The sequence below is a fragment of the Falco biarmicus genome, chromosome 2 (genome assembly GCF_023638135.1).
Source record: "Falco biarmicus isolate bFalBia1 chromosome 2, bFalBia1.pri, whole genome shotgun sequence".
Taxonomy (NCBI): domain Eukaryota; kingdom Metazoa; phylum Chordata; class Aves; order Falconiformes; family Falconidae; genus Falco; species Falco biarmicus.
In genome coordinates this window covers 72,548,774-72,566,892 of record NC_079289.1, presented here as the reverse complement: position 1 = coordinate 72,566,892, position 18,119 = coordinate 72,548,774, and the positions used below count along the sequence as shown (strand labels likewise).

The window sequence follows — 18,119 nt, the reverse complement described above, 5'->3', positions numbered from 1 at the left end:
GAATCACATCCATGTCATGAGCTAGGGTTGATTAATGTTGAATATTTGAAGAACTGTTTATAAATACATCTACAGATCAGATACCAGACACTGTCTGTCTTTCCAATTCTGCAATTGAAACACAGTTTTGAAATGTTCTGCTTTCTCTGTGCAGGGGCAAAGGAGATTATCATCGGTTAGGCCATGGATCTGATGACCATGTTAGAAGACCACGACAAGTGCAAGGACTGCAAGGAAAGAAAGTCATTGCAGTTGCTACCGGGTCTTTGCACTGTGTTTGCTGTACTGAAGATGGTATAAAAATGTTTACTTAGTTCTCAGTACTGAATTAAAAAAAGATGAAACTTTACTTTTTAGTCAGCTGTTGGTAGGTTGTCTTTGCTAAAAATGCTGGTCCTTTGTGGGCATGGGCATTATTTTGTGTTTGCAGCTGTTCAGTGTTTCTTGAGCAGCAAGCATGTCATCGGTGTAAAAAGATCATATAAAAACAACTGATGGTTTTTAATTAAAAATAAAAAGGTGAAGTTTCATAAATTCTGATGGTCAAAGAAAAATACAGAGTTTTAAAAGTAATTACAGATCGGTCAAGCAGTAGAATGAATGGATTTGGCTGTTTGGTTGGGTTTTTTCAGGGTCTTCTGAACCTGCTGAGGTGTTTACCTTGCTAAATGAAGCATTGCACAAACAATATTGCTTCTTACAGAGTGAGCTGAGATACTGAGTATTTTTTGCAGCAGACTCACTCACACGTTTAATTAACAAGTCTGCCCAGTAACTGAGTGTTTTATAGATGCTAGTGCAATAGGATGTAGCAGCGGAAAATGAATGCTGAGAAACAAGATTGCTGTTTTAAAAGTATTTTCCAATTGTCTTGCAACAGTAAGCACCCATTTTAGTGTCCTGTCTAGTAATACAACCTATTACAGGCTCTTTTCTTTTGTCTCATACAGAATGTTAAGCCTTTCATAATTATTTTTTAAATACCAGCTTTTTTTGCTATGAAACTATCAAATACAGGCTTGTTCTGGTCTGTCTGTTGTTACTCTTCTGCTCCACCACTTCCTCCTGTTCTGGAACAGAACTTTAAAGTTATATAAACTATGAGGAAACGAATGCATCTTATACTAGCTGCTCTACATAGACCATGGGCCTGACAGTGTCATTTGAGATTCATTTGCTCTAGATAGTGGTTTTCAATATAGCCATCAGTCTGAGAAATACTTATTACAGTCCAAGGCCTCATTCGGTTAAATGGTTTATAAATGCTAATTAAAAAAAAGGCAAAAAGCTTCTGTCTTAGCTTCACAACAATTAATTTACTTTTATTGGTTTAGGGGAAGTGTATACATGGGGAGATAATGATGAAGGGCAGCTTGGAGATGGAACAACTAATGCCATCCAAAGACCACGCTTGGTTGCAGCACTACAGGGTAAAAAGATCAACAGAGTAGCCTGTGGCTCAGCACATACTTTAGCTTGGTCAACCAGTAAACCTGCTAATGCTGGCAAACTCCCTACACAGGTAATATTTTGGACTTATTTAATTCAGATTTTAAACATACTTAGTGTGCTTATTGCTGATCTTTCAGGAGATGTATTTCCTTTCTAAATCCCTGCAATAGCTCAGTGTGCTTTAATTTGACTTTGAGTTTGAGCCAGTGACTTCATTTTTACTTCCATATTTCCAAAGAAGGATTCCAGTTTTCTGAGGTGAGAAAGCATCTTCATTCAGTTGTTAGTCCAATGCAGAACAGTAACTCAGTTTGCAAATGGGCAGGAATTTTAATTTTGTATTCCAGCTATGAAAATCTTACACCTTTCAAGGGAGTTCTTCATCGCTTGTTTTTTTTTTTTTTTTAAGATTGTTTTTTGAATATTCTTTCAGCTGCAGTGCCTGGGTGTAGTGATGACAGGATGTAAAATGTGTCTGTTTATGAATAAAGAGAATTGTAAAATATGGAATAGCAATACTAGTCTAACCGCCATGTTTCAAGATACTTGTTTCAGTTTGGAGTATTAAGTTTTGACGATGTGAATAAGCAAATATCTGAGTTTCTAACAGAAATTTACCTACAAATCTTATAAACTGTTGTTCTGCTTAATAAAATAAAGTATAAAATATTTCTAAATTACATTCCTTATCATAGGTTCCTATGGAGTACAATCATCTGCAGGAAATTCCCATAATTTCATTGAGAAACAGGCTTTTGCTGTTGCATCACATTTCTGAACTCTTCTGTCCTTGCATTCCGATGTTCGATCTTGAAGGAAGACTTGATGAAACTGGCCATGGACCCTCGGTTGGGTTTGACACGTTACGTGGAATACTGATATCACAGGGGAAGGTATCTGTCAGAATCTTTTTAAGGCAGTGATTCGTAACTGTAAGCAAAATGTACTTTTAAAATTGTTTCTGAGCAAAATAGAACTATATATCTCCACTTGTTCTTGTCCTGGTTTCTGCTGGGATAGAGTTTAATTTTCTTCTTAGTAGGTGGTACTCTATATGTCAAATATTTGCATTCTGATTATGCAAACTTCTTCCTTTGTGAATGTGTTCTTTTTATTATGTTTTCCTCAGTTCTTCATCATAGTGCTTTTTTGTGTTGATCTTGAAAAGAACTTCACACTCTAAATCTTCAGTTTGTAGTGTAGCCAGATTTTTCTAGAGTATTCAGTAGATACTATCTTGGAAGAAAATGTAAGATAGGTATGAAATGGTCATTGTCTCCTTGTATTCCTGTTGTCACGATCAGGTGATATACTAGTTGATGCAAAGGTCTATGCAGGTAAAAACTTGTTTTAGACGGGGCTAAAAGTGAAGATGGGATGCCTAGGAGTTCAATCTCGGATCAGTAAAGAAAGTACATTTTTATAATTGTAAGTGAAGTCAGTTATGAGAAAATGCAGTTAATTATAATGCTTCCAGGCTACAACAATTATCTGAAGTTTTGAATATGGAAAGCCTTTAAAAACATGAATTGCCTTCAGTATGTTCATCAGCTTGGGATCTGAATTTTCTCACTGTCATAGTAACTTGTTTAACAAAAAATGATAACCTTACATAAAACAGACAGATACTGCTGGGAGATATATTTGAAAGGAGAAGCAGTTAAGTTTCCCTCTGTAGTGCTGTTCTGTGTCCTTAAATAACACATGGCCTGTAACTAGAATCCTTAGCATGTGTTGTCTCAAGGTCTCTTTCTCTAGAATCCAATAAAACTGTGTAGTAGAGCAATCCAACAGAATACATATGTCACAGACCAAGAGAAGACCACACGTTTTTCATCAAAACCTAAACTGGAAAAAAGGAAAAGGAAATCCTACCTATTCTGTTGATGACACTTTTATATGTTAGCGCTATAGGGAGTCTTTAGGTATATGATGTGAAGTGCATGAGACCCATGCAACATGATTTACTTTGTCTGCAGAACAGTTACATAAAATAACATAAAATATCGTATCAGAACATAAAATGTCGTATCAGGCATATTTTATGTCAAAAGCATTCAGCAGCAACACCAGAAGTTGCAATGCCATATTCATATCTAGGTATGTAAGTCAGGCTTACCTTCAGAGATTCTAAAGAATTAAAAATATTTTTAAAACTTGCTGGAAACTGGCAGTGTAAAATTAGATTCAAGTAGTTAGTGAGAGAACATCAGATACTTGAATCTGCATGAAAAGGTGTTTATTTTTATTTGTTTGTTTATTGCCTTCCATAGGGAGGTGATCTTATCTTTGGCTTTTTGATTGGTTTTCTCTGACATTAATTACTGTCCATTTACATAGAATATTCTGGTATAAAGTAAGCATGTTGGTTGCTTAGCAATAACTTAATCTGGGTGCAGTACAACCTTTCAAGCCATGTTTTTAAGTGGTACAGGAGAGACTTTCTTCTTTACTTTTTTAATATCCTGACTATTTCAGACTTGAATTCTATTAGCAAAAATAACATGATCCTTAACTAACATCTCACAGCTTTCTCTTCTGTTGCTTTTGTTTGTTTTTAGTATTTCAGAAGTATTTGATGTTTGTTTGTTTCTTCTAAAGAAAGGCTCAGTGTTATGCCTTTTCTAGTGTTTGTGATGTATTCAGAAGGAAATTGCTGAAGGGTAGTGTTGTGGGATCAGTTTCTCTTTTCTGCTGAAGGGACTGTGAGATATGTGCAGCTTTCTTACTTGATGGCAGTTTTGTCACAATTTTAATTTTTTGTGTTTTCCTTTTTTAGGAGGCAGCTTTCAGAAAAGTTGTGCAGGCAACTATGGTGAGAGATCGTCAGCATGGGCCAGTTGTAGAGCTCAACAGAATACAGGTATCTTAAGCTGTAGTCTTGATTTTAGTATCTGTGTGTTTAGCCCACAGTGCTATACATTTGTCAAGTCCCTTTGATTCAGCTGCTTGGTGTCTTGAGTACTGAAGAGTTGAATTTTTATCAGGGCTGCTTGTTTTCTTTTCACATTGTGGTTGTTTGGGTGGAGGGGGACATGTTGAAATATTCAGTGAATGATTTAGACTCTAGTGAGCAAAGTACGTCTTACTTGACAAAGGACTGCTTTTTCAAAACTCAGTACATTAGATAATTTAAGAGAGTAGCAATTCTGATACCTTTCTTACCTCTCCAAATGATCAGATGAATTATTTGGCTGTTGCTTTCATAACAGAGAACATGAAGGAAAAAAATAAGGCAAGGAAAAAAGTGCCCTTTAATATAATTAAAAATCAGGCTGATAAACTCTTGTCCTTTGCGGGTCATCACATGTAGTCATATTGATTGCAGAACTCTTTGATACAAAAGGGCTTTTTTCCTTATCATTGACGTTAGAAAATGTAATGTTGTGCCTTAGGCCAGATATGTCTTTTTCCATAGATGTTTCCGCAACGTAGAATAGTAGAACATTGTTTTCATTTAAATGGACTGAAGCCTGGTCTTAAGAGTCCTCACGTGTTTCTTTCCTTTAGTGGTGGTTTTATTTTTTTGTGTATTGTAAAAAGTAAAAAAACCTAGTCTTTGTAAGGTTAAATGGAGAAAATTGTGAAAATTTTGGCTAAACGGTTTTCTCTTAGTGAACAGAAATACGTCCTATTGTGGCCAGACTGTTTCTGCTTTGCCTTTTCCTATGGGCACTTAAAATTTCTTGTAGTAATGTTATGTGATTAAAAAGTGTTGGTTTAGTTTATTTATTATTATTAGCTGAAGTGAGTGCCAGAGATTTTCTTGTTAGAGTGTGTGTGTGAGTGAATTAAGGAAGTTGAGTAACATAGGGCAAGTATTTAAGCAGGAAACTGGTGAGTGGGTTTTGGGCTCGTTTCCTAGGTCTTCCTCCTATTGTTCACTTAATTAAGATGGGCTTTCTCTTGTATTCCAGTTTAATACTTGACTGTATCTTGAACTCTAGAAAAGAACTGGTGGCTGCAAGACTTCCCTTCTTTGTACCTTCTGGGGGAAATGAAATATTGCTGTAACACAAGTCTGTCCTAGATTTAGCCAAGTGAAGGCTAAAGAAACCATCTTCGTAATCTGGCCTGATTACACAGTACCAAGTATGGGTCACAATTTCTTGAGTTAGCTTTTGCAGACAATGAAAATAGGGATTCTTAAATCACTTGGTCCTTTATAATATTTAATTGAAGATTCAAAACTGCTTTACCTAGTCTGAAACAGCTAATTGTCAATGTTGAGTTTTCGTCTTATTTGCAGTTGTGTTTAACTGCAGGTAGGCTTTAAGATCAGTTTGCTTTCAGAAGCCTCTTCCTACAGTTTATGTATTACATGATGCAGTCAATTCACTTAATCGTCTTTCTTTTATAAAATAAACAAATGAGTTGTTAATTTAAAGTTGTTTTCCAGATACTGACCTGTTTTTAAAAATATTTCCTCAGCTTAACCTTGTTGCTTGGTACTTTCTTTGGAAGTAACCAGAACTGGACATAACAGCTGCCTATCTTGCAACACAAAAGCAAGCCTAACACCACTCCCTTGCCCTGAGGTCAGCTTTTACATGGACCAGATTCCTTTAGAGTAGATCACATTCACATTACATAGTACTTGGCCCTGGATTTTTTCTGTTGGGGGCCTCATGATAGTAGGATGCAGTAGTTTTCTTGCTCAAGGTGTGTGAAATTCAGTGTGGTGGCTGTACTGCATGTTACCCAAGTGCCAACCTGATATTTCTATCACATAAAATTGAGAGTAGATATTTTGTGCTTTGAGGTGTAGCAAGAGGGCAAGTTTGAATACACAGAGACAGTTTGGGGCAGTGCTGGAGGACTCCGTAGGGCAGAAGAAACCCAGCTCCATGCAGTTTTAATCCGTATTACTTTTGGGGAATGGTCGTTAAGTGAAATGTTCCAAACAGCACCCAGGCCTTGTTCTGGGAGGGTGTAACGGGAGTAGTTGAAGACTGAGCCAGAAAGTGAACTCGCAGTTACATGTCTAGGTAGGTCTCCAGTGCTCAAGTTTACTTACTGACCCTTTTACGAGCAGATCAGATTTGCCTAGTATTTAAGTACTGGTGTAGTTCCTGTGGGGTGAAATGGACAGTGTTTTATGACCTATAGGCAGACACATTCATAATGCTGTTAAATCATATCTTTGCCTTTAGATGAAAGAGATTAGCACAGCAATTGAAAGGAATTTTCCCCTCTTAAAAGGGAAACAAATTTCAGGAGAATGTCTGCATTTAGGAATGTAATATTGCAAAGGTTTAATGTTCTCTACTGTTATGGGAGGAATGTCACACATGGATATATGAAATTCCATTTCAAGAATAGTTTCTCCCTCCTCATTAGGGCTTCTTACTGAATGTGGGTTACAGAAATCTCACTACCATGTCAAAAATGATCTAATCTTAAAGTGGGCACAGCATATATCAATGAATGAATGATTTGTTCTTTTGTGTAATGCTTCAGTTTAAATTACATTCCTCCTTCCTAGTCACTGTCTTCTCCTTTATCAAATGTGCTTTTCAAGAACACTCATTTCACGACAGCCTTCAATTTTCTCCACTGATTGAGCTAAGCTTTTTTTGCCTGCTGTGTAGAATGGTCTCTCTCTACTCCTCATCTTTTTATACTGTATTTTTTCTGTAGCATTTCATTTTGAGCATAGGTAACTGAAACCTCAAGGTACAAGTGAGGCAGCGTGCTCTAGCAATTATCACACTGATAATTCTCTGCCTCTTCTGGAGTTCTGTTTCATGACACATCATAGAATTGTGTTTGTTTTCTTCATAGATCTGTTTTGTTAACAGTACATATTTCTGTTTCTTAGCTGATTCCAACTAGTAAGTTGTCATCTTTTTGTAAACTTTTTTTATTAGTCTCTGAGTATATGGCTTTATGTACATTTCTCCCAAGTTCTGGTGGATTGGAGAGAGTCCCACAGGATGGCTGGTATTTCAGTGGATACTCTCAGGGTGCTTGAGACAAATACAAAGTTTTGTTCTTCAGATTTAGAGAAAGAACTTAAGTTTTGTCTTCATCGCTTCAAAAATGCTTTAAGCAGATTACAGATAGACATGAGTGTCTCTCCCCCTTTGTTACAATGGTTCTGCTCATAATAAGTGATTATTCACTGAGACGAGTTCTTGAACTCAGTTCTTCCATGCTTCACTGTATGCCGCTTTTGATTGTCTGCATTTCTCTCTGGTCCAAGGAGAGTTGCTTTTCCACAAGCTGGTATCTTCAGATGGCAGATTTCTTGAGCTCTAATCAACATATTAACTTGTTTTATGCTAAAAAGTTATCAGCAAGAAGGCTGGAATGTATTTCAAAAACTTCGAGATACTGCATAATCTGTGTTTAATAAGACATGTATTCAATGAGGGTTATATCTGACCCTATTCAGTAAAATAGATTTTGCAGGATACTGTTTATGTCTCTAAAGGGTATGATTTGGAAACATGAGCAAGATGCTGTGCTCCAGACCTCTACAATAAAGAGCTAAAACACCTGTGGTGGATTGTGGCCTTAAACATATTTGTATGAATTTTTACCGTTTTTCAGTGAACTGTTTCACTTTTTGCTAATAGCCTAATAAATTTTAATACGGGCATCTGTCTTCGTCAGCAAGCAATATATTAAGGTGCTGGCAGAAACACCAATGCTCCTTCGTGGCGTTCTTACATGCTTTGTTAAAAGTCAAATTGTAACCATTCCTAAATGATCAGATTAAATGAAAATTCTATGTTTCTAGTAAATAAATACTAAATTAAACGTATAATAGCAAATGTGCATGCCATCCTGTTCAGTTCAGGCAGGATTGCTTGCCTTTTTATTGTCACTTTATTAATTTGTATTTTAGGTCTAAAGTTTGAAGAAACAGTGGATTAACTACTGCTTTCCATAGACCTTCTTCTCATACTTTCTTTTTTTTTAAGAGAAGACTCAGTGATTTCTCAAAACTCCTTGGGCATTCCAATTTCTTAAACATCCATTAAATTAAAACCAGCTTGTGTTGGTACAGAATGTCTTACACATGAGGAGGACTTGAGTGTGTGAGCCTTTTAATAAAATCTGGAAGAAATCTGGTGGGTGTTTCATCCAAAGCATCAGAAGTATGCAGCATAAGAAAAGCTGGATTTTGAGATGCACTGTAGCTTGGAGTGGGACCAAATATAGATTAGATGGATGAGTGGATGAGTCTGGGTTATTTTTGAATGAGCAGTCTCAACAGTTAATGGTGAACTACGTGCACCGTGAGAGTCCCTTTGTAGGGCAGGTTGAGAATATGAATTACAGAACACCAAGTGGTGGTGGAGGGGAAGGGCAAGGGAAATATCTTGGTTTTCTCCAGCCTTTCGTTTACTTTCCATTGCTTTCCTCTCTCTAATGGTGAAATGCTTTTTTGTATTCTTGTCCACTCTGTGCGCATCTCTTGGAGCAAAATATGTGGCATTTTCCTTGCATGTTGTCTTATGGATCTTCATAAAATCTTAAAATAGACTTTTTCTGTGGGTGCCTAAGAAACACATTACTCTGCGTATATACACATACATGTTTTGGTAGTGCTTACTCATTTTTAGAAGCTCCTAGTAAGTATCATAGATGCGTATTTAAATATTATCATTAATTAATTTAAGAATAACATGTATTCAGTTTTCTGGTCAACACCACAGCCTCTGATCTGTCTTACGTATGGAAAAACTTGCCCAGATTTGACAGTTAAATGCATGAGTAGAGATAGGATGCATTAACTAAGTGGATTGCAATCCAGAATAACTGAATTACCAAGGCATTGGCTGCTGCTTCAGAGATAGGGGAAGAAAACTTTATCAACAAATCTTATCATTGATACCCCTCTGTCTTTCCATTTTCCTTTAATGATGAACAGACACAATGCTAAATAGAGACAGATGAACAATGAAAAACTGAAATTAAAGCCAAGTAAGTTATTGATGGTTGGGGAGTGTAAAATTTCTTACCTACAGAAGAAAGCTCACAGGTGAACTAGTAAACATCATTCTGTCTAGCTGCAGTGAACACACCTGGTTTTTTTGCATTTTTCCAGTGCTAAAATTACTAAAGCCTAATCAACCACCATGTTTTTAATTTAATAAAATAATTCAGCTGTCTTTAAACTAAGATTGTCTCAAATAGTTATAACTATATCAGGTCATAGAAATTACCTAGAGCAATCATTAAGCATTGTCGGGTCAGTTCAGTACCTGTAGGGGAAGCATCTGGGTACCCAGATACTGTTTTTCATGTTTGTAAATCCAAGCATTAGTCAAAAAATTTCTTCTGTTAATGAGGTGCAGTCATTTGCAGTGCTTGTAAATGGTGATAACTGGAGTAACAACTGACAGTTAAAGAGCGATGTCACAGAGATGGGACCTATTGCGGAAGTTGAAGTGCAGCTTATCCTGGAACCAGTAACTCTCCTTGATGTTTAGGTGTGTGCCATTTTTATGTCAGAAACAAGCTGACAAAGTATGGGCTGGATGAGCTGATAGTGGGGTGGGTGGAAAACTGGCTGAACAGCTGGATCCAGACTGGTGATCTGTGGCATGAAGTCTAGTTGGAGGCCAGAAACTAGTGGTGTACTCCAGGAGTCAATGCTGGGTCTAGTCCTAGTCAACATCTTCATTGATGATCTGGATGATGGAGCAGAGTGTACCTTTGGCAAGTTTGCTGATGATACAAAACGGAGAGGAGTGGCTAATATGCCAGAAAGTTGTGTTGCCATCCACAGGCCCTCGACAGGCTGGAGAAATGGGCTGACAGGAGCCTCGTGGGTTCAGCAAGGAGGAGTGCAAAGTCCTGCACCCGGGGAGGGACAACCCCAGGCACCAGCACATGCTGGGGGCCGTCCAGCTGGAAGGCAGCTTTGCACAAAGGCCCTGGGGGGTCCTGGTGGACACAGCTGAACATGAGCCACCAATGTGCCCTTGCTGCAGAGAAGGCTAATGGGTGTCCTGGGCTGCATTAGCAGCGCTGCCAGCAGGCCGAGGGAGGTGATCCTTCCCCTCTACTCAGCACTGATGAGGCCACACCTGGAGTACCGTGTCCAGTCCTGGGTAAAGGACTGGAACATCTCTCCTATGAGGAAAGGCCCAGAGAGCTGGGACTGGTTAGCCTGGAGAAGAGAAAGCTCAGGGGGCATCTCATTGATGTATATTTTTGCACACCTGAAGGGAGGGTGCAAAGAGGATGGAGCCAAGCTTTCTCCAGTGGTGTCCATTGGCAGCACTGGAGGCAGTAGGCACAAAACGAAACACATACAGTGTTCCTTCTGACCATGTAATGCAAGTACTTGGTCACTGTGAGGGTGACCAAGAGTGGCACAGACTGCCCAGGAAAGCTGTGGACGCTCTATCCTTGGAGATACTTGAAAGTAATCTAGACATAGTCCTGGGCAGCTGGCTCTCAGGGGCCCTGCTTGAGCAGGGGGGCTGGAGCTGAGGACCTCCAGAGGTCCCTTCTGACCTCAACCATTATGTGATTCTGAAATAGTTCTGGGCTCCTCATAGCCTAAGATTTCAAGTGCTTTCATCCTCCTGTGGAGGATGGGGATATGTAATAGGAGTCTGTGATACCTGTATCTACAGGTGGATGTGAGATGGTTCTGAAAGATACTGTAGTGCTGTAATTTGAAGTTTGATTCTTCTCTATGTGTCACATATATACAAGATACACTGTGGACCTCTGCAAATGTTTCACTGAACACGTTAGTAATTTGTAAACACTAATCTTATGGTCTGATGGCAGCTGAAATAATGTTTTTACAGTGACTTTTATAATCTGCTTATTCAATAGGTAAAACGTTCTAGGAGTAAAGGAGGACTGGCTGGGCCTGATGGTACAAAGTCAGTGTTTGGACAGATGTGTGCTAAAATGAGTTCCTTTAGCCCTGATAGCCTTCTGCTTCCTCATCGTGTTTGGAAAGTCAAGTTTGTTGGTAAGAGGATTCTGCACACACACCCACACACCCCGCCCAATTTTGCACTTAACTTGCAGTTTTCTTCAGACTTACTTTTTTGGAGAACCCAAGGGAAGGGATATAGGAAAAGAGTGTATGTGTGTAGGCAGAGGAAGGTGTTTAAAATGCTAGAAAGTAAAAAAGCCTTTTAAAATGATTTTATAAAACTCCTTAAGATTAGTGGAAACGTGTCTGTAATTCTCAAATTCTGGAAGCGGCTCCTCTGCTTACACCAAACATTCTGCAAAACCTAAACCTGTTTTTCAGCTGTCTGAATTGGTAAATAATCTTGGCTAGCTGGTTTTACTGATAGGATTGTTTTTACAATTCACATATCACTTTGAGATTTCTGATGAAAAATATTTGAGATTGAAGAGCGATTCTATTTACATATATAAGGTATACAAAATATATCTACTTTAAAATGTCACTTAGGGATCATGTTGCTTTGACTTTCTACCTCTGTTCTATCTTATTTTGATCAGTGTCCAACACAATAATGTTAGTTACACTCTGGCAAAAGATTATTTTTAACACTGTGATATGTTGTATAATCTTCTAAATAGTAGGATTTACAATGAACTGGAAATACCAATTAAAAAGCAAAACATAAAGGGCTTTCATGTGCAAACAGATATGATAGCGTAGCTTCTAGTAAACTTTTATTCACTGAGTCATCCTTAAACTTTGGCTGAAAGAAGTACAGTTTATTTCAGTGCTTTATTTATTTTGGAAAAAAAAAATTAATTTTGAGCTTTTTTTTTCTTGTCCAAGGTGAATCTGTGGATGATTGCGGTGGAGGTTATAGTGAATCAATAGCAGAAATGTGCGAGGAGCTTCAGAATGGGCTTACCCCTCTATTAATTGTGACACCAAATGGAAGAGATGAATCTGGAGCAAACAGAGATTGTTTCCTATTAAATCCTGCTGCCAAGTCACTCTTGCATATGAACATGTTTCGTTTTCTTGGTAATTTCTTAGCAACACTCTGACATTCTGCTTGCATTACATGATCAGAGTATTGGGAATCTAACAAAAAAAAAAAAAATTATGTTTAAACTTACAGGTGTACTTCTGGGCATTGCTATCCGGACTGGCAGCCCTCTGAGCCTCAATCTGGCTGAGCCAGTGTGGAAACAGCTTGCAGGAATGAACCTAACAATTGCTGATCTCAGTGAGGTAAGTATGAAGCTCCTGAGTAGGAAATAACTTACAGAAGACAAGCAGACTCCAGCATAGATTTTTCTTCAGTGATTGGCTTCCCTGGCTTTTATATGCTTGTATTATGACAGGCTTTTTACATTTTGAGCCAGTATATAAGGATGACTAAAATTTACAGTTTTAAGAGTGAGTACATGTTGTTCAAAAGTAGTTAAATAAGGTATTTGTATTCTAGAGCATTTTCCAGTCTTCTCATGGGTTTGACTAGACAAATGTTTGTTGTCGAACTCCTACATTCCAGTGGACCTTTCTGTAGCTGTTACCATCTGTTGTGCCAAGATGCAGTAACTGATGTGGTACACACATCTACACTGTTCTGAAGTAAAAGAAAATGAGTTCAAACTACTATTGAAACTAGTTTGTGCCCATGTACTAAACATCACAAACTTTCAATTTCTGTGTACTGAGTTCAGTAAATGTGGAGTAAGAAGCTAGGTATTTGTTATGAAGAAAAGTTCCTTCTCAAATACTCCTATGTAGAAGGGTACTTACTATAAAAACATTGAGTCATTTACTTGTCAGTAAAGGAGGTTCCTTTTGTACCAAAACCAGCATTGGAATTCGTAGGCGTTACAATGTTTTTAAGCTTTAAATCAATTTTCTTGTATAGTGCAGTTTCTTGGCAAATGCTCCCCCAAAGGATTGAAATCTAGAACACGTGCACCCTCCCACATCCCAGCATAATGAAATTTTATGTAAAATACTCAGCTACTTTATGGCTTTGAAATTAAGTTAGATGGGTTGTGGTCAGACATTTGACATTGCTTTTGTTGGATGACACGTGATGCGCTGCCTTTGGTACACAAGAGACAATGTTGTATAGTGCTAGCAAACTGACTAATTCGGGCTTGTTATTTTTCAAAAGGTTGATAAAGATTTTATTCCTGGGCTTATGTACATCCGAGACAACGAAGCTACTTCAGAAGAGTTTGAAGCTATGAGCCTCCCATTCACTGTGCCTAATGCAAGCGGTCAAGATATTCAGCTGAGTTCCAAGTACACCCATATTACACTGGATAATAGAGCTGAATATGTGAGGCTTGCAATAAACTACAGGTTTGTTGAATAAGTCATTCAGATTACTGACCTGAGTGTTTTCTTTTTAAAAAATGTGTAAGAGCTTTTAAACAATATACCACTTTAACCTCTATTGTAAGTATTTCAGTATCTTCATGTGATTACAGTGATGATTTTCTGATTTCTTTTAATCTATCCAAGAAGAAAAGGTAACATTTAATTTTTAGGAAACAATAAATTAGCAGGTATAGTTCTGGATTTGAATAGCTGTCCTGACAGAGCAGTTTTGGCAGCCAGCTTTACAGATGGAGAAATGCCCCATCTGTCTAGCTCTTCCTGTGCAATACAGGCTGAGGCCTGATCATTAAGTTCTTTGTGATGAGAGCTTAGATTTAGTACTACTGCTCCCGCAGTTTTTCATATCGTCAGTTGCAGTCAAGAGCAGTCCCAGCTGAATTCTTACTGTGTTCTGTTGGAATACACAAACAAAAACATTCATTCCTTGGACACCATAAAATAAGTCTGACACCTATGTGCAGACAAGTAAATTCACCCACAGGTGCCAAAATCGGAACGTTATACTGAAACCAGTGGGGAATAATTGTTCAGTGTTTGAGAAGACAAGCCTTTTGTTACTTAAATACCCGGGTGGCTAATCTAGACAATTTCATCTAAGAAGCAACCATAGGCATCTTGTTACGTGAAGCAATGGGCCTAGTGCCTATTGAAATACAGAAATTTAGATCATTTGAACAAGAAACTGATTCGTAGGTGTTTTATTCTCTCTGCCATAGTTCACTGTTTTAGAGTCCTTGAGCAAGACTGTATCATCACTATATACTTGTTTATTAGTTTGTAGTTATAGTGTCTGCCAACAATTACTGAATTAGTCTTTTTTTTTCCCTGTAAGTGGTTTTGAACTGATACTTAAAGCAGTTTTTTTTTTACAGTAGAGAGAAATTTCATTTTGAATAGACAAATGATATGCCTGTATAAAATGTTACGTTCCTTTGAAGAAATGGGTTTGTTCTCTTGCAAATTCAGGCTCTCCTCAAAGGATACGAGCAATTCTAAAGCGTTTTGCAGTTAAAAGGCCTTTAGGGCAAACATTTAAATGTTTAGATGACGTATCACATTTTTTAATTATATGAAGCCTTTGAGAGAAAAACTAGCACCTGGATAGAATCCGTGTGGAGAAGTGGATGTAAAAGACCAAGTTTTTCCTGACATCTTTGTTTATTTTGGTGACAACAAGCCTGAGGACAGTACTTGTCAATGATGTGAATCTCTGTTCTGGAGAGCTGTGTGAAACATCTCAAAAATTACTTGACCAGGGCAAGGGGAGAGCAAAACACTAATCATGGATGGCAGCAGAAGCAGCCTTATTCGTGTCTGTCTTGAAAGACAACTCCTGTCCCCCTCGGACATGGTATTTTAGTTCAGGCCCATTTTTCTTTTTACCATTATGTCTGTCTTGTGTTGGGCATGTTTGAGGGCAGGGTTTCAAAGCAAGCTATTCTTTTCCCAAGAGCATGTTGTTTTCAAATGGGGGTATTGATTTGATCTTGCCAGGCACAGCACATGAATAATACTGGAAATAAAATATCCTAAGCATTAGGAGATATCTCTCCATACTGAGCTTGTTATGCAATATGAATTGGTGTAGAAAATTGGTGTTATAAGTCAAGTATCTTGTGTGATAAATGTTTATTAATGTTCCTTGGCATACAGCTGGAGAATTGAGGGGATTGCTTGAAGTTTCCTTGATATTACTAGAAATCGCTAGAAATAATCGCTAGAAATGGCGTTCACAGAAACTCTGAAAATATGTCTCTGCAGGCTTCATGAATTTGATGAACAAGTTGCAGCAGTTCGTGAGGGAATGGCCCGTGTTGTTCCAGTTCCTCTGCTTTCACTCTTTACAGGATATGAACTGGAAACTATGGTATAAATTTCTGCTTTGCTACTTCTGTCAGACTAACTTGGAGTGAGATTCTTAACTTACATCTTACTAATGCAAACCCGCCATTAAATACTGTTTACAGTAATTGCTCTATGATTGCAGACGTTTTGTCCAAGGAAAGACTAGTAAATGTTTAATTGCCCTCTTGGTGTTAATAAGGTTATTTTTATATAGCTGAGCAGTGATGTAATTATTTATTTTTGGAAGAAACAAACAAACAAAAAATTCCACAAAACAGTGACCTTGGAGGTGAATTGGAGATATTAATCTCAAATAAAATGTTTAATTCTTTATGTGATTCGGGAATATAAAAGAAGAATTATTGTCCTCTGATGGATGGAAAGATGTGTATTTAGTATTACTGTAATAGGAGACTATGCTCAGCACACCAAATACTTGACTGTTTGTTTTGTAAGTGTAAAAGCTGGTAAAATATTTTAAAGGAATGGAGGGAAAAAAAATCATCTGTAATTGACTTGATCAGACTTTTATAGCCTATCACTAAATTTTATTTTTCAGGTATGTGGAAGTCCAGATATTCCACTTCACCTTCTGAAATCTGTAGCAACTTATAAAGGCATTGAACCAACTGCGTCCTTGATACAGTGGTTCTGGGAAGTGATGGAGTCCTTCTCCAATACAGAGCGATCTCTCTTCCTGCGTTTTGTGTGGGGCAGAACAAGGCTGCCCAGGACTATTGCAGACTTTAGAGGCAGGGACTTTGTTATTCAGGTAAGGTGTATGGGATGGGACATGGGTTTCTTTCTAAAAAAAGCTGGTAGTGGAGTAGTAGTAGCACGACACAGCAAGAGAACAGGCTGATTTCTTTAAACTGTGTGGGCAACATTACAGTGTAATTTCAACAGTGCAACAGAGACCTTTAACGTGTGTATATATGTATCTTTCCTTCTTGACTTGGGCAAGTGGGTATTAATTTCATTTCCCAGCCATTTGCTGGGAAATAGTTTCAGCTAAATTAAAAAATCACCATCTCCAAATCATATTTTGGTATTTACTGAAGTAATACATTCTTTCTTAGATTGTTCCCAACCACATATTCATAGTCACAGAAGCTCATACGTGTTTGTTCTTACTTATCTACTTAGTGTAGGGAAAATGGGTTTAGTCTTTTCATTGTGCATTTAAGAAACTTCAGCATCAGAATCACAAATCTAACATGCCTGTTAAAAAAAATTCTCAAGTATTATTTTAATACTTATTTGTGGCTTGGACGGTGAATCAAACATATTATGCTTTTTGTTTCCAACAGGTATTGGATAAATACAATCCACCAGACCACTTCCTCCCGGAGTCATACACTTGCTTCTTTCTCCTGAAGCTGCCCAGGTATTCCTGTAAGCAAGTACTAGAGGAAAAACTGAAGTATGCCATTCACTTCTGCAAGTCTATAGACACTGATGATTATGCCCGGATAGCACTGACAGGAGAGCCAGCGGCTGATGACAGTAGTGATGATTCTGATAATGAAGATGCAGATTCTTTTGCTTCAGATTCTACGCAGGACTACTTAACAGGACATTAAAAAAATAATACAAGGGATAGTTGTCACAAGCACTGAGGCAACATGCCAAAATGACAATGAAGCCAAGGACAGTTTAGGTCTCAGAATACAGGCTGTGCAGTCAGAGGGATGGTAATCTTCTGAACATGGGGAAAGTGTGTTTGCTACTCACTGTAGGAGCTAAGGGTTACAGCTTAAACCATCATCTTAGAATAAATGGCACAGTATATGGGCATTTAACATTTATTTTAAGAGCTGAAAGCAGCCCACCATAATGCTGCACTACATGTAGAACCTTTGTGTTTACTGAAGTGTTGTAAATGTTTATATAAATATGGTAGTGCAGCATCCAAAAGGCAGTGAAACCTTTAAATTGTGGGTGCAATAGATTTTTTCATATTAAGTGTTGTGTTCTGTGCATCTTCTTGATTGTATATTGGAAATACTGTGCAACAACTGAATAGTATTATAAATATTTCAATTAACTTTACTAGAAGTTTGTTAAAAATTTTTGAACATTGAATTAACATTATTCCTTGGAATTCTTCTATAGATAATAAAAATGGCCAATAGTTTCACCTCCACCCCTGATTTGTATATTTCAGCTTATACATTATTTATCTCAAATTTGATACCTTTCTGTGAACAGCTTCATAATTCTTATCATGGAAAGTGTACTGTATATAATTTGTGCCATGTAAATGCAAAAGTTATAATTTCCCTCCAAATAAAAGTTCTGCCACAGAAAAAAATAGTAGTGTTTTTTAATAGTAATGCAAGTGTTACATGGGGTGAACATTGCAGTGGCTCTCCATTTCTGCTCCACCAATACCTGGTGTGTTGCCATAGACAGATTCTGAGCTATAGTAAACTCAGAGCAAGTCTATGCAACATGTGAATGGTAGTGATTAGGTACGCTTTGTTTATGCAGTTGTTCCTAATCCTACTGTTGATGGTAATGGTAAATTTGTTCT

General features: G+C 37.7%; 1 protein-coding gene across 3 annotated transcripts in view; it reads left to right on the top strand.

Moving 5' to 3' along the window:
* HERC2 (HECT and RLD domain containing E3 ubiquitin protein ligase 2) overlaps positions 1 to 17,897 on the top strand; it is a 113,405-nt gene extending 95,508 nt beyond the window's left edge. For all 3 annotated transcript variants that reach the window (XM_056327558.1, XM_056327559.1, XM_056327557.1), the window contains 11 exons: positions 155 to 294; positions 1,335 to 1,522; positions 2,148 to 2,345; positions 4,232 to 4,315; positions 11,260 to 11,401; positions 12,197 to 12,391; positions 12,489 to 12,601; positions 13,509 to 13,699; positions 15,500 to 15,605; positions 16,143 to 16,355; positions 16,894 to 17,897. In XM_056327558.1, coding sequence (XP_056183533.1) covers positions 155 to 294; positions 1,335 to 1,522; positions 2,148 to 2,345; positions 4,232 to 4,315; positions 11,260 to 11,401; positions 12,197 to 12,391; positions 12,489 to 12,601; positions 13,509 to 13,699; positions 15,500 to 15,605; positions 16,143 to 16,355; positions 16,894 to 17,166 — 1,843 coding nt within the window. In that variant the 3' untranslated portion in view covers positions 17,167 to 17,897. The remainder of the gene's footprint in view (positions 1 to 154; positions 295 to 1,334; positions 1,523 to 2,147; positions 2,346 to 4,231; positions 4,316 to 11,259; positions 11,402 to 12,196; positions 12,392 to 12,488; positions 12,602 to 13,508; positions 13,700 to 15,499; positions 15,606 to 16,142; positions 16,356 to 16,893) is intronic.
* Positions 17,898 to 18,119: the final 222 nt, after the last annotated feature.